Genomic DNA, 17,500 nt, shown 5'->3' with positions numbered 1-17,500 from the left:
CCCGCATGTTTCAGGCCCCTCTTATATGCAGCTGGTCGTGTTCATCCTGTCAAACATCACAGAGATGAGTGGAGGGGAGGTGGCTGTCTGCAGTCTGTATGACATCCGTGGACTTGTCTTTCATTTCAGGAATGAGCAAGGAGAGACGGTGCTGTAGATCTACATTTCAAACGGCTTCGATGCCACAAGTAATTTCTTGCTGTTATGAGTCTGGGGGCTTATTGCTTTTTATGAAACACAATCATATAATAGCAAAAGAGAATGTAATGTGCATAATATATGTAGAAAAAGAAAAAATATAACACCGTGCACATGAACTGCAAACAGGAATTTATGTAAGCATTGTAACAGTTACATGGACACAGGTGTGTCATTTAGAGCGGAAACTAACTCAGCCAATCAGAGCAGAGAACAGGTGTTAGTGTTAAGCATTTTGTCGGTCCCAGGTACCAGTTCACCCCCTCCCCCACCCTCGCTCGCACACACACACACACTCTATCGCTCGCTCGCTCTACGTCAGACCAGGCTACGGTGCCTCCCGCCGCGCGCTCCTATCAAAAACACACGAGAGCTCCACTGGGACAGTCGGGAAGAAGGTGAGCGCGCACGAGGGAGGGTAACCTTTCATTATGAGACTGAGTAGAGTAGAGGCAATATATTAGCAATAGTTATTTTGTAACAGTTAAACTCAGGGAAAAAATAGCCCATAATGTTGTCACAAATTAAGAATAGCGCCTGCAAATGCCACAGGGAAAATGTATGCAAAGCAATACAGATTGTTGTAGGTAAAATAAGTTTTTAGCTGCCACAGAAATACATAGCTGGTCATAGCTTGTTATACTGTGAGCATAGAAAGGTCCACATGAACTCTCTATACATTATGACGATAAGAATATTAGGTTTATGCGTTAAGTGGAGTAATGTGTCCCACCAGCGAAGTTAGATGCCGCCTGTACAGCCAAACCGAGCCCACACGCGCGCCCCCTTTAGAGAGTGTCAGGGAATGTGTTTTGAAGCAGCGTGAACGCGCCAATCTTAACTCCACACTCACTCTGGTCCGTCTGTCTTTATCTCACACCCTCAGTCTCTCTCCCCTCCTCTTTCTCCAGCCAAATGTTCATATCACCGCCAAGCCGGTGCACATTCCCTCTCTAGCCGACAGTGAGAGCCCGCTGCCGGGGGCCGTCGGAGTCCACTGAGCGGTGCCAGGATGCGGTGCTACAAGTTTTGGGGACCGTGTTCCGTTGGATTTTATATTTGGACCGCTCTTCTTTTCAAAGGTAGGCTTTTGGAAAAAGTCGCTCTTTTGATAGGCTACGCTTTCAGATAGTTTTCTCTCCTGTGAGTGCGTGTTAATCTGTTCTGATAGATGAGGTGTGTGAGCTACAGGGAAGAGGTGATGTTGAATGACTGAAAAACCACTGTAATATTCCTGTTGGAAATTAAAGTATGTTTCTCTTACTTTGGAGTGAGTTTATAGAACCCTTATCGGTCTTTATGATTTTTTAAAAATTCTTTTACCGTGTCCTTAAAATAATCCAATAATAGCGCTTGTAGTATTCTCATAGTGGTCTGTTGTTTTGGGATTTCCAATACTTCTTCCTAACAAATGATATATATATTATAAAAACGGGGTTAGGGTTAGACCGGGTTCAATTTAAAGTTATTTATTTTGTTTTGCTCATATCATGATGCACAAAAATAGCCTGAAGCTCACCATTAGATGATAGACATGCGATTCTTAATTTTTAAACTGAGCTCATGAAGCCCTCAGGAAAAGAATAGCCAAAACACTGAAACATTTCTAATGGGTTCCAGTAAAGTTGCCAGATATTTTCTGTTAGATAACGCAGAAGAATAACTGAATAACAAACGTGAATTCGCATCGTTAGTCATGAGCTTTCCCCCCAGTTATTCCCTGCATTCCAAATGTATCCCACTTCTCAACAGTCTGTGCTCCTCATTTGATCTTCCTAAATGGAGATTTCTCATAAGCGCTATTTCGAACGCTGTGCGCGTGCGTGCGTGTATGCTAAGTGTATGCACGAGTGCGTAGTCCTGTGTAGTGAGATGTGCATATGATAATAATTCCCTCTAAGCTCCATCGTCATCATCATCATAATCATCATCATCATCATCATCATCATCATCTTCATCATCATCATCATCATAATCATCATCATCCTCACCACCAGCACCAGCACCAGCACCATCATCATCTGTAACATCTGGGTTGTTTACTTAACAGTCTGTGACACAGCGGCTTTGCTGAGATTGATTCAAACCCTCTATTGCGCGCGCGTGTGTGCATGCGTGTGTTTGAGAGACAGAGAGAGAGAGAGAAAGAGTGGAAGTGACAGGGGAAGGGTGTTTCATTTCCCTCTCCTTCATATGACTCAGTGAGTGTGTGATGACAGACATGCATATTGTGCAACGTGCAGATTTCTTTTGCATCCAAACAATTGTTTGTGTGTGTGTGTGTGTGTGTGTGCATGCGTGTGTGCTGCTTGTGAACATGCAACCTGCCACCTCTCCTTGTCCTCACCTCTCCACATCAGTCAGATCAGTGGTCATCCTGCAGGGAAAGAGCACAGGAGTGAGGCAAGGAGCCTGAAACAAGGGCAGAGGCAGAGATGAAGCAGCAGTATTTGCGTGCTAACCCATTAAAAGAGGTCACTGGCTAGTCAGTGCTGTCTCATAGTGATTTGACACCAGTGATGTCCTTTGTCCACAGCTAAGGTTAAGATGTGGAAGCAAAATATATCCATATCAACACTTCAGCTTAGAATCTTGTTTTTCTTTTAATCAGTGAAATGGCCTGCCAGCAAGGGTGAGAAACTCCCTCGACTTAACTTCCAGTGCAACTTGTTCAAGAATTTTCTTGAATCACGCTTGAATCTTGAAGCCTCTTTGTCTTGATAATAGTTGGGTGGTCTGCCTCACCCTGCACTGCTTTAACATGCTGAGCCTTGTTTCCTAGAAAATTCCTGCAACAAATCAGACTGCTTTGGAAACAACTGGAATTACTTCAGCTCTCACCTCAGCAGCAGAATCTTTTATGTGTTCTAGGGAAAAAATTGATTTTATGACTCAATACAACATTATGTGACTTGGTAAGATGAGCAATTTTTGCAGTGTAGTTTTTTATCCACATTTAATCTCAGCCTTCAGTGTTTCTCCCTCTTTTTATTTGACTTCTGTAAACCTCCAGGTGTTTTTGAATCCCCAGGAGGATTCATGATAATGATGTTGGTGTAAAAAGAGTATTTCACATCTCTGTCTAGCATGTACAAACAAACTAAATCATAATCATTAACTAGTCCAACAACCTCAGTAGCGTCATGATAAATGAATAAGATGTAGATAACTATAAACTGCAAGACACTAAGTTAAAATGGGATATCCTCCTATTCTTAATCAGTGACTGATAGCACAAAAGGAAAACATTTGAGTGACATTGAAAGATGGGTGCCAGGTACATACAGATACACATTCAGTGTCCTCGGCTGATAACAGATACTAAGTATTAATATTGTTGTGCACAACAAGGAGGATATAAGACAATGACAGAACACACCTTAGTGTGAGTTTCCTCAGATTCCTCAACTGAGACAAAAGACGGAGCTTAGTCTCACAGATCTGGATTCCATTATGAAAGAGGTTATGGCCCCTCATACTGGACAAATACACAGAGCACATCTGCAAAGTCTCTGGCCTCACACCAGAATGTCCTTGTGACCGTGATAGCCCAAACTGAGTTAAACATCATGTATTAAAAACAAGAAATAAGTAAACGATGACTTTACTTTCACAGGAGAGATGGGACAATTTGGGTTTCTTGAAATAGTAACTTCCTTTTCTGACAATTTACTCTCTACAGAACTAATGTGTAGAGAGAATGAAGAGTGAGGCTGAGTTAGTTACACTGTACATAATGAGCGTTTACAAAAACGTATGCAACTGTAGGTAGATGTTGGATGAGTGAGTTTACTTCTCAAGCAGTGGGCTTTTGGTTTGTGCCCTTATACAAAAACAAAAACAAAAACAAAAAAAAAAAAAAAAAAAACAGTTCCAGAGAGTCTTTCTCAGCTGTACACCCCCCAAAAGGCAACTTTATTAACCTATGGCTCCATGGCCAGAAGATGAGACAGAAGATGAGATGACAAACAAGAATTAACTGATGCATTAGATATGCAACACCTCCTCTCTCTCTCTCTCTCTCTCTCTCTCTCTCTCTCTCTCTCTCTCTCTCTCTCTCCCTCTCACTCCCTGTCTTACACACTCTATTTTTCTGTCTCCCTGTCTCTTATTTTCCACATGGTCAGCAACACTTTCCACTTTCCCGGACTCAATAGTCTTTAATCATTCAGTTTATGTAAATTGAACTTTTTACGCCTCGTTCGGAATATCAATTGTGCTTTTTAGGTGGCCTAAGTGCTGCTGTTCTTCCTGGACAGTGAGTTATGCTAGCAGTAGTTATGCTGCTCGAGTTAACTCACAAGTTAGAAAATGGGGAACTGCACCCCCCCACCCCTACCCCCCTCGTGCTTTATATGAGATATAACAGCTCTCAAACTTTTTCATCCTGCTACCCAAATGAAGAAATGTATGCACAACTTTTTGACCCACTCTCATTTACAAATACTACTGTTCTTATAATAACATGCAGCAGAAGTATGCATTACACAACAAAAATATATGGTAGTTTATTGGAAAATAAAGTGCAATACACTTAATTAAATAATATATTTCCATTCGTAAAGCCAGTGCTTATATTGCTAAATATTTTACAATATATGCACTGATAATGTATAGCTGTATTGTTACATATTAAATAATAATAATAATGATGTTAATAATGATAATACTAAGGATTCTCTTATATTCCCCTCACTTTTACTCAATGCAATTAAAGCCACTCCTTGATCAACACACACCATTTTTCAGTACATGTAAAGTGAGAATAGCCACTTTGTATTGTAATGCTATTGCAATGTATTGTAACATTCATTCATTATTTTTTTGTATGAAGCATCAGTATTAGTGTATAGTTAGTGTAGCCTAAAGGAATATTGACTTTTTAAATCTTTGCAACTAGCAAACAACTGACACATAAAATGCTAAATAATTCAGTGTATACATTTTCTATATATTTGCTTTGCCTACCTACAGCCCATTGAACTTTGAATTGTTTCTGGTAGTGTATGAGTTTGCTGCAAGCAGCTTTAGTGCTAAAAGACACAGCTTGTGTTCAACATGGTGGAGAAGCATGGCTGTGGGAGCCACACTCATCGCCATAGCATGCCAGAGGTCTTAACCACTGGATTAGGATTAAACCTTCAGTGGTCTTAGGGCCCTGAGCCTTGGCCATAGATTATAAAGCTCTCTGATATATGAATCCATCCATTCAAAACCCCATTAACATACAACACCCCAGACCTTGATCCCCGCTGGCCACTGTAGCCATTCAGAGTCACGTGATGCTGGAAATGGTGCATTAATGGCTTGGCCCACGGCTCGTCAGTTGCTTTAAGCATCATAGCTGCTGCACATATAAACACAAAGTGGTAATGAGCACCTGGATGCACACACACACGCAGAAATGCTTCCACTTACACAAACGGACACACACACACACACCAACACACATAATTACACAACGAAGTGACAAACCTGACTAGTCAGCTCTAGAAAGTGTAGAAGGTGGCCGTTGCTTTTGAAAGCCCTCATGTAAAATTGATTGCTTCTTTCAGCATTGTTTCATCCCAGTGATCTCTCTTGGTCTCTTGGTCTCTTTCTCTCTTCCCATTTCCTGTCTCCTTGAAGCTCGTTTGCTCTCAACATCATTACCGCTCTAATACTTTCTTCTCCCTTACCTTTGTGTCAGCAACATGCTGCCATTCTCTTGTCTTTTGCCTCTTTCGGTATATCTATCTTTCTATATATAAAAGTTGCAAAAGACTAGTTTGTAAATGATAATGTGAACAGTATAAGAAGACTACCACAAAAGTGATCTTCCACCTTGCTGGTCCAATCAGTGAGTTTCAGTGTTCAAAGCCACAGAACCTAATTAAAAAAATGTAGTAGAGACTTTTTCTACAGACGGTTTCTAAAGATACCATATATGTCCTCCTGAATTACAGCACATCTAGATATTCAACCCAGTCACCAGTTAAGAGGTTGCCATTTAAACACACAATGTTACATTTCAACACGTTTTGAAATGTAACATTTCTGAGCCACAACTGTGTTGCATATCAACATTTAGACTTAGATCCAATGTGGTGGAGCCTTCATCAGTGTCACATGACTGTTAATTTTTGTGCATGCGCGAGCGCCAGCAAACTTTAGCTTGTTAGCTACTTTAGCCACTTTTGATTGCTTTGTTAGGTTTGTTAGCTAGCAAAACTATTTGGTTAAGGTTAGAGAAATGTTCATTATCATGGTTAAAAATAGGAAAAGGTCATGGTTAAGGTTAGAAAAGGTGATGCCACCCCACCTACCTCCTGAAGTGGCATTTTTGGGTTTGAATCGTTTGCTCAACCGTTGCAACCAGCAGATACACAAAATGCGTACATGACATTGTTGTGCAATGAGAGAGAAAAAAAAATCTATCTTTGAAGCTGCTTAAGGGGAAATTTAAAGGATTAAGGACATGATATTCTACATCTTTGGCATATTGTATGCATGGTCATATATCAAGAATAAACATATGTTGCACGCACAAAGTAATATAGCATGATGTAAGGAAATAAAACCAATACCATTGCTTCTTTTTGTACCTCCCTTTCTCATCTTCATCTTTCTAGTTTCTCCCTGTCTCTGTTTCTCTTTGTGTCTTGACACAAGTAATATAATTATAGGCTATAACCACCTGGGTTACGATATAGGGCTGTAGCTGCTGAACATCTGGATACTTCACTGCTGACCTCCCCTGACTGACTCATTCCCCTACCAAATGATTGATAGTGAAATAATGAGGTACTAAACCATTACCAGAGTAGCAGTGACCTTAGTTTAAATCAGTCCACATGGTTAGATCTACCCAGGCAGAGACGTATGCACTCACACACACACACATGCAGAAAATAGGAGCCAAGTATCTTCCTCAGCTTTCTATCTGTTGGAGGACATTTGTTCTTGACAAAGATAGCCACTCAGACATCAGTGTCTGGGGTCCATTATTTTATTTTATTTATTTATTTATTTTACCCTGGGGTGCTTTCCTTACAGACAGTTAAAAGGACAGCCGTGAAGGTCTTGTTCATAATCTAAAAAGATAGATAGATGGCCTCTATCAGTCATACCAGTCCCTTCCATGTCACTTAGTTGTGTGTGTGTGTGTGTGTGTGTGTGTGTGTGTTTCTGCTGGTGTCATTGTGATGCTGTGGAGTTTAGTCTGTGTGCCTCTCTCTTTTTAACTCTCTTTCTCTTACTCCAGCTCTTTCTCTCGCTCACACATACACACTAACACATGCTGTGTGTGTCGGCATGGCTGTGGATTTTGTAGCATTTGTCATGGTGTTAACCATGCAGGCCCTCGGGGAGCGGTGCTCTGTCAGCACTGCCTTTGTTCTGCACTCTTCCCCTTCCAGGTTCATAACTTTGCTCCCGTAGTCCCAGGAGGTTGAGAGATCAGAGCTCTGTTGTGCTCCAGTCTGGATAACAGACTGCCAGAGTCACCCTGAGCAACATGTTAACCCTTTCCACGGGACAGAGCCGTGCTCTGCTGACATGGTGTAATCGAGTGTAGAATGGATACTTGACATCGAGTTAAATTAGAAAAAAAAAAAAAAAAAGATATAAGGAAGACATACATTTAAAAAAGCAGAAAATGCACAGAATCTGATGGTTTAGACTACATGGTTCTCATGGTCAGGCCATCTCACTGATAATGGCAGTTTCTTTGTTGTTTTAAAATGATCATCACCTGATTGAAATAAATGAATTGAATTGAATTGAATTGAACTGGAGTGAACTGAACTGAACTGAACTGAGCAGAGTGGCATGGAAATGAACTGAATTTACTTCCGCTTTTTAATTTTTTCGCTACAGAGTTGATAGTTCACAGCAACATTTGGGTCCGTACATTTGATGTGGAATAATTTGACCCACTGTGTATAATGAGATCTTTCCCTCTTTTACCCCGAAGCATTTATCTTATCATCATACACTACCATTCTGTGGTGTTTATGCTGTTTGTACCCTGACATTATGTACTTCTGTGTCCTTTCTCCGTGCCTTTGAGCTCTGTTCTTATCCACTTGATCATCATTTCGCCACACTGCTTTTTTCCCCCGGCTGAGTCAGTCCCCTCTCTGTTTGCCTATGGGCAGTCATGTTACATTTGGGAGAATCCCAGGGTCCCCACCTCGCGGCCCCATGTTGCAGTCTGTCTACCAGGTCTGATTGCCTCGTGTTAGGTATCACTGGTGTGAACAACATCGCTCAAAGACAGCTGATGGAACAGGTGCACAAAAAATAATAGAGAGGAAACAAAATCGAAAAACCTATTTTGTTTTTTAATCTGTCAGTATGTGTATCAGAAAGTAGTACTGATGCATGCAACAGCGATATAGTGTATATTACACCATATCTTTTCCAGTTGCTTATAATATTTTTTTGGCTTAGCCTATATCTGTATCAGTGTTTTGGCAACTTTACCTCCAAGTTTCCCAAATGCATCCTGACACTAAAATCCTGTCTTACATAGTTGATTACCTAATCTATATAAGTAGATTACTTTTGCAGAAAGAGACTGGGGAGCATGTCATCTTACTGTGGCATGTGTGTGTGTGTGTGTGTGTGTGTGTGTGGGAGAGAGAGAGAGAGAGAGAGAGAGAGAGAGGCTAGTGTTGGACAGTGGTTCAGTGAGGATGGATTTAGTTGGGCTCATCGGGGGCACTAAAACACCCTGATATAAGAGGTGGTCATCTAGTGCTCTGTCTAAAATAGCCCTCCTCTTTGTGCACGTATTTGTGTGTGTATGTGTGTGTGTGTTTCTGTGTGAGAATGGTGGTAGGTCCCCCTCCCGGCCGCCTGTCTTTGGAAAGCCGTCTGAGGAGTCTGTTTGGACGCCACATCTGAATGCACTGACCCAGTAAAATCATTCAGATGGGACAGAATTGCCGAGGAGAGGGGAGGGAGTGTTTTCTTGGTATCTGTTAATTTGACAGAGAGCGAGCAGAGGCAATGTTCTGGTGTGTGTTTGTGTGTGAGTGTCACCTATTTTCAGATGCCATCTCAACTACAGACCCACTTTTCTGGCTCCATGGATATCAGATCACAAGGTCTAACACTCCTGTTAGACCTTTAGTGAGTGTTAATGTCTAACACTCACTAAACTGTCTATCTGACCACCCTGTTGTGTTTTTTCATTATAATTCAATTAAAATGTCACCAGTGATGAGGAAATGGTGGTAGGAAGTTGTGAGTTGTGATAGCACTCATATTATGTCTTTTTTTCTAGTTCCTCACAATCTGATCCTCTCCCAAATGTGCTCTCTCATTGCCAGTGAGGACTGAAAGGTTTACAGCAGCCAGAAAAATAAACAACTTCAAGACTGGCAGAGACTGAGAGAGGGATAAAGATAGTGAGAGACAGGAATAGAGAGAGGGAGAGAGATCAAAAGAGGGGATAAGGAATGATTTGGGAAGTCTTGTAAAGGGATAAAAACAGAGGAAACAGAAACAGAAGAAAGGTGCATAGAAAAGAAAGAAGAATGAAGAAACGTCAGAGTGCTGGGATGTTGCAAAAGTTGGACAGTATCCTTCGGGAGACAGGGAAAGATGATGGATTATCTAAAGGGAATGAGATGATGGATGGAGAGTTAGAGAGAGATAGGGAGGAAGGATGGAAAATTGTGCTTATGACTCTCTGTCACAGTGACATTGACATTTGCATATGACATTTGAGTGCTGCTTTGAACCTCTTTTCTCATACAGTGCTGTGCATGCGTGTGTATGTTTCTGTAACGCTCCCCCATCAGTCTGTCAGTCCGTTTACATCTAACCATCCATCCAGCCCTCCAGACACTCAATCACTCTTACTACGCGCTACTGGTCTCATCCGTACTTTTTTTAAAAAATTCATTTACTCATTCTTCTACCTGTTTAATCATAATCTCTTTGTGTAAATTTGAAATGCGTATTTTAAGGCACTGATTGTCAAGGAATTGTCAGGAATCTTCCTAAAACCAATTAGCAAAATTAAAATAGTTACACAGAGTCCAGATTCATGAACATACTAGATCTTAAAAATTACATGAATAGACATTTTACAGAGTTCTTAAGAAAGCTCTTGAGTGTAGTTCCTCAATATTTTGTTACCAGCAGCCTTGTTACTTATGAATTTCTTTAATTTTCCCACATGCAAACTTCTCAAAACAGAGTCTCAATTAATTATGGTTAATAAATTTCCATTCAATTAAAATAACCATTTTTGTCTGTATTAATACTGTCTATCAGGTAGTAGAAAACTTTGATTAATATTTCAGGCTAAATACATCACAATGAATCACTAAATCCATCAAGTTTATGGTTTATTCAGATTTGTAGGTACTTGAGTAACTTTCCTGTTCATGCTCCGTTCTGGTCCTTTGCAATGTGCCTGCATTGACGCGTTCAAACACTCACAGTCCATTGAGTCTTTCTTTTGTCATGTTTATTTTCCCTTTCCCTTGTGCCACATTTTTCTTATTTTCACAAACAAAGAAACTGCACTTAACAGATGATGTGGATAATTGATGACATTAAAGCAGAAAAATAAAGACAAAAGACAAAACCCAAATTACACTGCTGTCACTCAAAAAACCTTGCGGCTACAAACCAAAGAACCCTGACTTCATGTCAGCCCAACTGTAATTTACCAACTGGCACAAACACAGCCTCAATCAGCTGATTGTCAGATGGCAGTGTCTATGCTCCCAGCGATGGCAACAATTCACAACTCTTTTCATTTGTGATGGGCACATTTCATCTCCTCCTACTCATTAAATTTATACACAATTCATAACAATAAAAGTTATTGTTATTGTTATTTTGCTAAACCATGTCAATGTAAATGTGAGATTCAACACAAGAGATAACTCTGTTTGGGCCTACATCAAATGAACAATGGACAAAATAACTCTGACGCACTAGGCCACTTTACACATGGCAAGATCTTTTATGCTGTCTATGTTTTATATAGTTTTCATTTTTATACTTGCTTTTAAGAATCTAGAAAATCTAAGAAAATTTTCTGTTACGACAGACAATAAAGCTTTCTGAGTCTGAATCTGAATCTGTAATAAAGCTTTGAATTGAATTGAATTTGAATTTAAAGGGGCACGATGCAAATCTGAAGTTTGATTCAAGGAGGTAGTTTAGATTCAACCAACAAAGGCCTTGTTCAGACTGCCAGCCCAATTCTGTTTTTTTGTCATATCCAGATTGTATCCAGATAGGTTTTAGTCTTGACAGAAAATAAAACATATAGAATGTGATTTTTGCAAATCAGATCCAAACCACATCTGGAGGGGGTTTGAAATGCGATTCCAGTCAGATTTCTACAGATGCATCTGAGTCCGGACACTAAATAGGATTTCAGAGTTTCTGTTACAATATCACACATAATGACATCAGTGTAGTCTGAACAAGGCCAAAAGATGTGGAAGTCCAACTGATGATGAGAACAACATAGACTCAGCCATCAAATTTCAAATATGTTTTTGTCAGTTGAGTCAAATGGATCCTCATTCAAGGCAACTTTACATAGTGTAAATTAAATTTTAGGTGTAAAGAAAAAAAATGTATGTAATATTCTTTCCAAAAAACATTGTCATACAATTTTTGCTCTTTACCTTTACTGCTTACCCTGCTGCTTACCCTATGTATTACAATACAGGAGAAAGATACAAGGGATCACCTTAGGTCTGTGATCTCTTTCTCTCCCTCTCTCTCCCTCTCTCTGTCTCTCTCTCTCTCACTCTCTCTCTCAGCAAGGAGGTTTGTTATCTTGTATAGGGCTGTAGTCAAAACAGCATGACCTAGAGCATATGGAAAATATTATTCCTCCTATGCAAGACCATCAAAGCCTCCCTTTCTATAGTTACACAAAGACAGAGGGTTAAAGCAGACCTAGGGAGCCTGTTGGACCCAAGGCAGGTGATAAATAAAAGTCACTTTACTTCCACAGACTTGATGGCACTTTCATTATTTATTTATTTATTCGTTCATTCATTCACTCATTTATTCATTTCTTCATGTCATTTTTTCAAATTTAGTGAATCCATACTTTTTTCACAGAAGACCGCCACTTTAACCAACACAACTGATGGAAAAGTAGAAGAGACCCTTAACTGTATACAAGAAATCAGCCACTGAGTAATGTAATGAATCATCAGGTATAGAGATGTTGCATTCAGTGTCACTATACCACGAACAAGGGCTGAGATTGGACCTGCCTGCGCCAAAAGGCTGGAAGGAAACATGTCTCACACAGATGCTCATCTCTCTTCTTGAGTGATTTTCTCCTCCTCCCATCATCTGTCCCTTTTGTATAAAGTAGGCTTTTGAACAAACAGGAAATCTCCTATCTTTTACCCACTATGGAAAAGCTCACTTTCAGAGAATGCCAAGAAAAACTCTTGATTATCCTTTTTCTTGGAAATATGTACACCCCAAGAGACTCCCGCCTCTGTTCCATCCTGTTACCACAGTCGCCATTGTAAATGCACAGATGTTGTGGTTTCTCAGAATATTCCCTTGTGTTCATGTCATGAACCTGGAACAGGAGAAAACCTGGAACATCTGACCACACTTGACCTCTTCCACCCATTACCATTGGTGCATTTGCTATCATAAATGCATGATGTGTAACAAAACTGTTTAAACTCACAGAACTATTTTACATTCTAGTGGAGATACCAAGGTTAACACAGATAGCAAACATGTCCTGTTGAATCACAGGGAAATGTGCATGAAATCATGCACAGGACATCTAGATAATTTCTATTTGATGTAATGCTGCAGTCATAAAACAATAGTATCTTGGTTTTCAACATTTCACTCAAGTGTGATGCAGCTTCACTGAAGCGCTGCAGCCAGCAGAAAATATGTATGAGATTGTTTTACAATGTGGAAAAAGCTGTTTTTTCTAACAAAAGCTAAATAATTATCATCTTCATTCAAATCATTTTCAATTCAAAACTTTATCACACATTCACAAAAAGGGTCCTTAATATTTGCATACCTCTAAAATCTGCTTGCCGGCGCCTATGCCAGTCATGCACGGCTGGGAGACATGGGGCACAAAGCATCGTTCATGAAGATATTCAAACCCTTTTTTGAGATACCCTACCTCTTAAGTTTCTCATTTCTACGCTTCCATTAATATCTCTCACAATAACATGCAAGATAGCTTGCATGTCCAATATTCCTCTAATGAATGTCGAGGCAACACATTCACAGAGAAAATTGCCCTGGTCTCAAAGGAAGGCCTTGTGAATTTGTGAAATGTATTAATATTGTGTGTGTGTGTGTGTGTGTGTGTGTGTGTGTGTGTGTGTGTGTGTGTGTGTGTGTGTAGCTGAGGTAGGAGTACCACAGGGTGCTGAGGCCTAAAGGGTCCCTGAGGTGCCCAGAAGGAGACTGGCTCTGATGCTATTTGTGGACTTCAGGAGCTGAGGGACACCTTCACGGTGCTAGTTCACTGAGATGACAATATACATTATTAACATGCACACAGAAGTGTATGCACAGATGCACACACATGTGCACACAAACATACACATACACATACAATAAAAAAAACAACAACAACAACAACAACAAAAAAAAAACAACATATTTGTTAACTGTCTCTGGGCGTGAGTAGAAAAGAACACCGAGAGGACAGGATTGTGTGTGTGTGTGTGTATGTGTCAGAAGACGGCATACTAGTGGCATACTATAGCCTTAGTGTGTGATTTCACAGGTGATTTACACAGAAAGTGCAGAAATAGAGAGTTTTATGGGCTAGACTGCAGCATCCACATTAATTAAGAAGTGATAAGGAGTTAATAGTTAATCAGCGTCTCACTCTTTATCTGTGTCTGTCCATTTGTCCCTCTCAGTCTGCCTCCATCTATTGTATCTACTACATACTGTGTATTTTGACTGAAGATAAATACTGAGCTTAGGACGGCGTTTTGCCCTATTTATGCACACTCTGACCTTAAGGCATAATTTTTTATTTTTTTAATTACTCTTTCAAAATATTAATAATCTGCTGGGTCACCAATCCATTATTATTTTTTTTTTTCTGTTTTTATATTCTCTGTATTGCCATTCATTGTCAACCTATTACAATTAAATTAAGTATAGCTGAAAGTGGCAGTGGGCTCCAGGCACTTGGATTAATATTGCTGAATTATGAATTCATGCAGGAATGGAAAAAGAAGCAAAAGGAGGCCAATGACAGAGGTCAGATCATGATAAATGTCCTCGACAGCATTTATGTTACTCTGCACTTTACCAAGTCATGACTTTTAAATTGGACATGGAATAGGCCTAAACCTGTATGTGCTTGTCAAGCATGCCATAATAAACACTGTGAAATTGGAATGGAGCTTGTACTGTGTAGAATTAAATACAATAGTTTTCAGTTTTCATTTGGAGTTATCAGGTTGCTGATAACCAAATACTACCAAATTTGGCAGTCCTTCTCAGTACATATATGGGCATGTGTACTAAGTTTGATCAAGACAGCATCATTGTAAATTAGGACCTGCCCACTTATTTTGGAAGCCAATTACAACAAAATGGTGCTAAATATCAAAAATATAAATAAGTAATTTCATGTTGCTCCATTTAGATATGGTGTGTGCAAAATTTGGAGATGATATGATGAAATTTGGAGGTAAAGTAGTGAAAAAACAGTCTCGCACAAAATTAAAAATGGGGGACTACTGAAGCATTTGGCACGAAGACTTATATTAGAAAACTTGTTTGTTATAACCAGAGGAATCATCCAACACAGAACCAGAGCTAAATTACACCATGAGAAGTGAATGTAAATTTTTTTTTCAGATTTTTTTATCATAGCTCCCGATGCCCCCGATGGTTGATTCCTCCCAAATTTTACACATTACTTCAAGGTCCACTGATGCATACACCTGCCAAATTCCATGCTGCTGCATCATTGTTGCTGAAAGCTGATTGGTTGATGGTGGGTTTCATGACATCCCATTAGGTATCATTAAATCTCTGTGCAGTAATGAACTATGCAAAATTTGAAGTGAACTCACAGTTAATAAATTAAAGGTATTTAAAGTTAAGATGCTGCTATAGCCTCAACTATTGGCCAAATGTCACCAAATTTGGTCATAATAGGACAAGCCATTCAGGACTTACGGTAGTTTTTGTAAATTAAGTCCCACCCAGTGTAAACATTGATGGCCAATGTTAACCCAATTGAATATCAAAAACCTCAAACGTTTTTTTTTTTGTTTTTTTTTTCAGGCTTGGTCCATATTTGGTATGTACCAAATTTGGCACTGATTGCTCATAATTTGCAGGCAGAGGAAAAAAATAAGTGATTTGGACAAATGTCAAAATAGCAGAAAATCTATTCAGGGGTGAGATTTCCAACCTGTTTGCCAAGTACTGCAGTTTGGTAGCTACAAGTCTTGCTAAAGGGCATATAGGCAGTTTTTATGAAGGCGACAGTGATATCAGGAAAGTCGTTCCATTGCCAGCTGACCTTGCCGAGCTGGGAATTCCCATTTTTCAACATTTTGACAAGAACGTTGCATGTCTAAACTCAAGGCTACCGCTTCCTGAGCCTCTCTGCTGAGACAGACCATGACATCACAGCTGTGACAACGTTTGTAAAAGGTTTGACCTCGACTCATTGAAACGTGTAAACAGTGCACCTGTTCACTGTCCCACCTGCTAATGACTGATAACGAATGAGGCAGTTCCACTACTCAGTGACCTTCTCACTGACCTGGACAGGACTCAGCGGTGACCCATGACATTTCTCCTAATGGCACACAGAGATTAAGTATTGATCCACGATTGATTGCTTACCATTAGCATGTCTGAATTTGGCAAATACATGCATAGAACACAGACAGGTAGACAGATGGGGACCAACACACACACACACACACACACACACACACCACACACACAATCAAAGACAGTTACGGTTAACTCAGCACTACCTTTCTCTTTAGAAAAAAATGGCTGCTAAAATACCAGTTGCACTGCCAGTGTGTGTGTGTGTGTGTGTGTGTGTGTGTGTGTGTGTGTGTGTGTGTGTGTGTGTGAGTGTGTGTGTGTATCTGAGTGTTGGAGGTGGGGTTGCATGTGACAGAGACAAAAGGTCAAACCATGACATACAATAACAAATGATGATGTAGTGGTTCAGTTTGATGTCTAAAAGATCAATGGCTCAAAGTTTAAATATATTACCGATATACATTTGAAATGGTAGACTAATCCAGTGTTAAAGTTAGGTTTGGTATTTTTCAACTCAGGCCATATTAAAATGTTGATACCAAATAATTTACAGTATGGAGGACCAAAAGAGACAGAATGAAATATATAAATACATGTTTAAATAAATACTTAAAAGTGTCATTAATTAATTAAATAGGAATTAAATAAATAAATGTGTCATTAAATGTGTCATTAATTCATTAAAATACCAGATCATTTAACGTAAAAACACACATATAATTATTTCACTATTTAATTAATTATTTCATGGACCGGTGTTGCAGTGCTTCATGAATTAATTTTATCTGTCAAAGTCACCCATCAAAGTCAGTGGGCGGATCCTAACACCTGATTGGTTACCTTGCACAGCAAGTCAAGACAGATTGACTTCAAATAATCAATTGATGCAGAGCAAGTAAACATGTTCTAGAGTGAATGTTTTTAACTGTTTTGCTTAACCCAGACGCTCAGGTTGCATAACCTACAGCCGAGAGACTTTATTAAACAAACAACATAATTAAACATCAGGTAAAGCACGCTGCAAAAAATGAGGCATTCAGCGTTGATGTGGACATACTACGCCAGCACGGGATTTTACCTGTGTCTACACCGGCAGTCACCAGGGAGAGGAGGAAGCGCAAGCGGTGCGAACGTAAACAAAGGACGGGGAAGAGAGCCGGGATCCACGCTAGTCTAAAGGCTAAAGGCTAACCCCTCCAGACCAGCAGGACCGTGGCTCTTGCTCTCTAATGTTCGCTCCCTCGACAACAAGCTGGACAAGCTACGCTTGCGAAGAGACACCAGCAGGAGAGAGACTGCTGTGTGCTTGCATTTACGGAGACATGGCTCCATGGAAACATCCCATCCCTGCAGGAGTAGAGCAATGAACATTAGAGACCCCTCTCACCCGCTCCACAAATACTTTGAACTGCTGCCATCAGGCCAATGGTTCAGAGGCATGAAAAGCCAAAATGCCAAAAAAAAGCCAAAATGCGCAACAGGTTCCTCCAGAAAGCTGTTAGACTTTTAAACT

At 39.9% G+C, this 17,500-nt stretch overlaps 1 protein-coding gene across 4 annotated transcripts in view; it reads left to right on the top strand.

The window, feature by feature from the left end:
• Window positions 1-530: 530 nt before the first annotated feature.
• The window catches only part of LOC115366386 (neuronal acetylcholine receptor subunit alpha-7-like), a 53,805-nt gene continuing 36,835 nt past the window's right edge, over window positions 531-17,500 (top strand). The window contains exons 1-2 of one of the 4 annotated variants that reach the window (XM_030061804.1): window positions 531-596; window positions 1,110-1,280. In XM_030061804.1, the coding sequence (XP_029917664.1) occupies window positions 1,211-1,280 (70 nt within the window). In that variant the 5' untranslated portion in view covers window positions 531-596; window positions 1,110-1,210. Of the gene's footprint in view, window positions 597-747; window positions 786-1,042; window positions 1,281-17,500 lie in introns of those variants that run through there. The other 3 variants (XM_030061802.1, XM_030061803.1, XM_030061801.1) reach the window with 3 other exon arrangements.

The sequence above is a fragment of the Myripristis murdjan genome, chromosome 10 (genome assembly GCF_902150065.1).
Source record: "Myripristis murdjan chromosome 10, fMyrMur1.1, whole genome shotgun sequence".
Classification (NCBI taxonomy): domain Eukaryota; kingdom Metazoa; phylum Chordata; class Actinopteri; order Holocentriformes; family Holocentridae; genus Myripristis; species Myripristis murdjan.
This window is presented reverse-complemented; position numbering and strand designations above follow the sequence as displayed.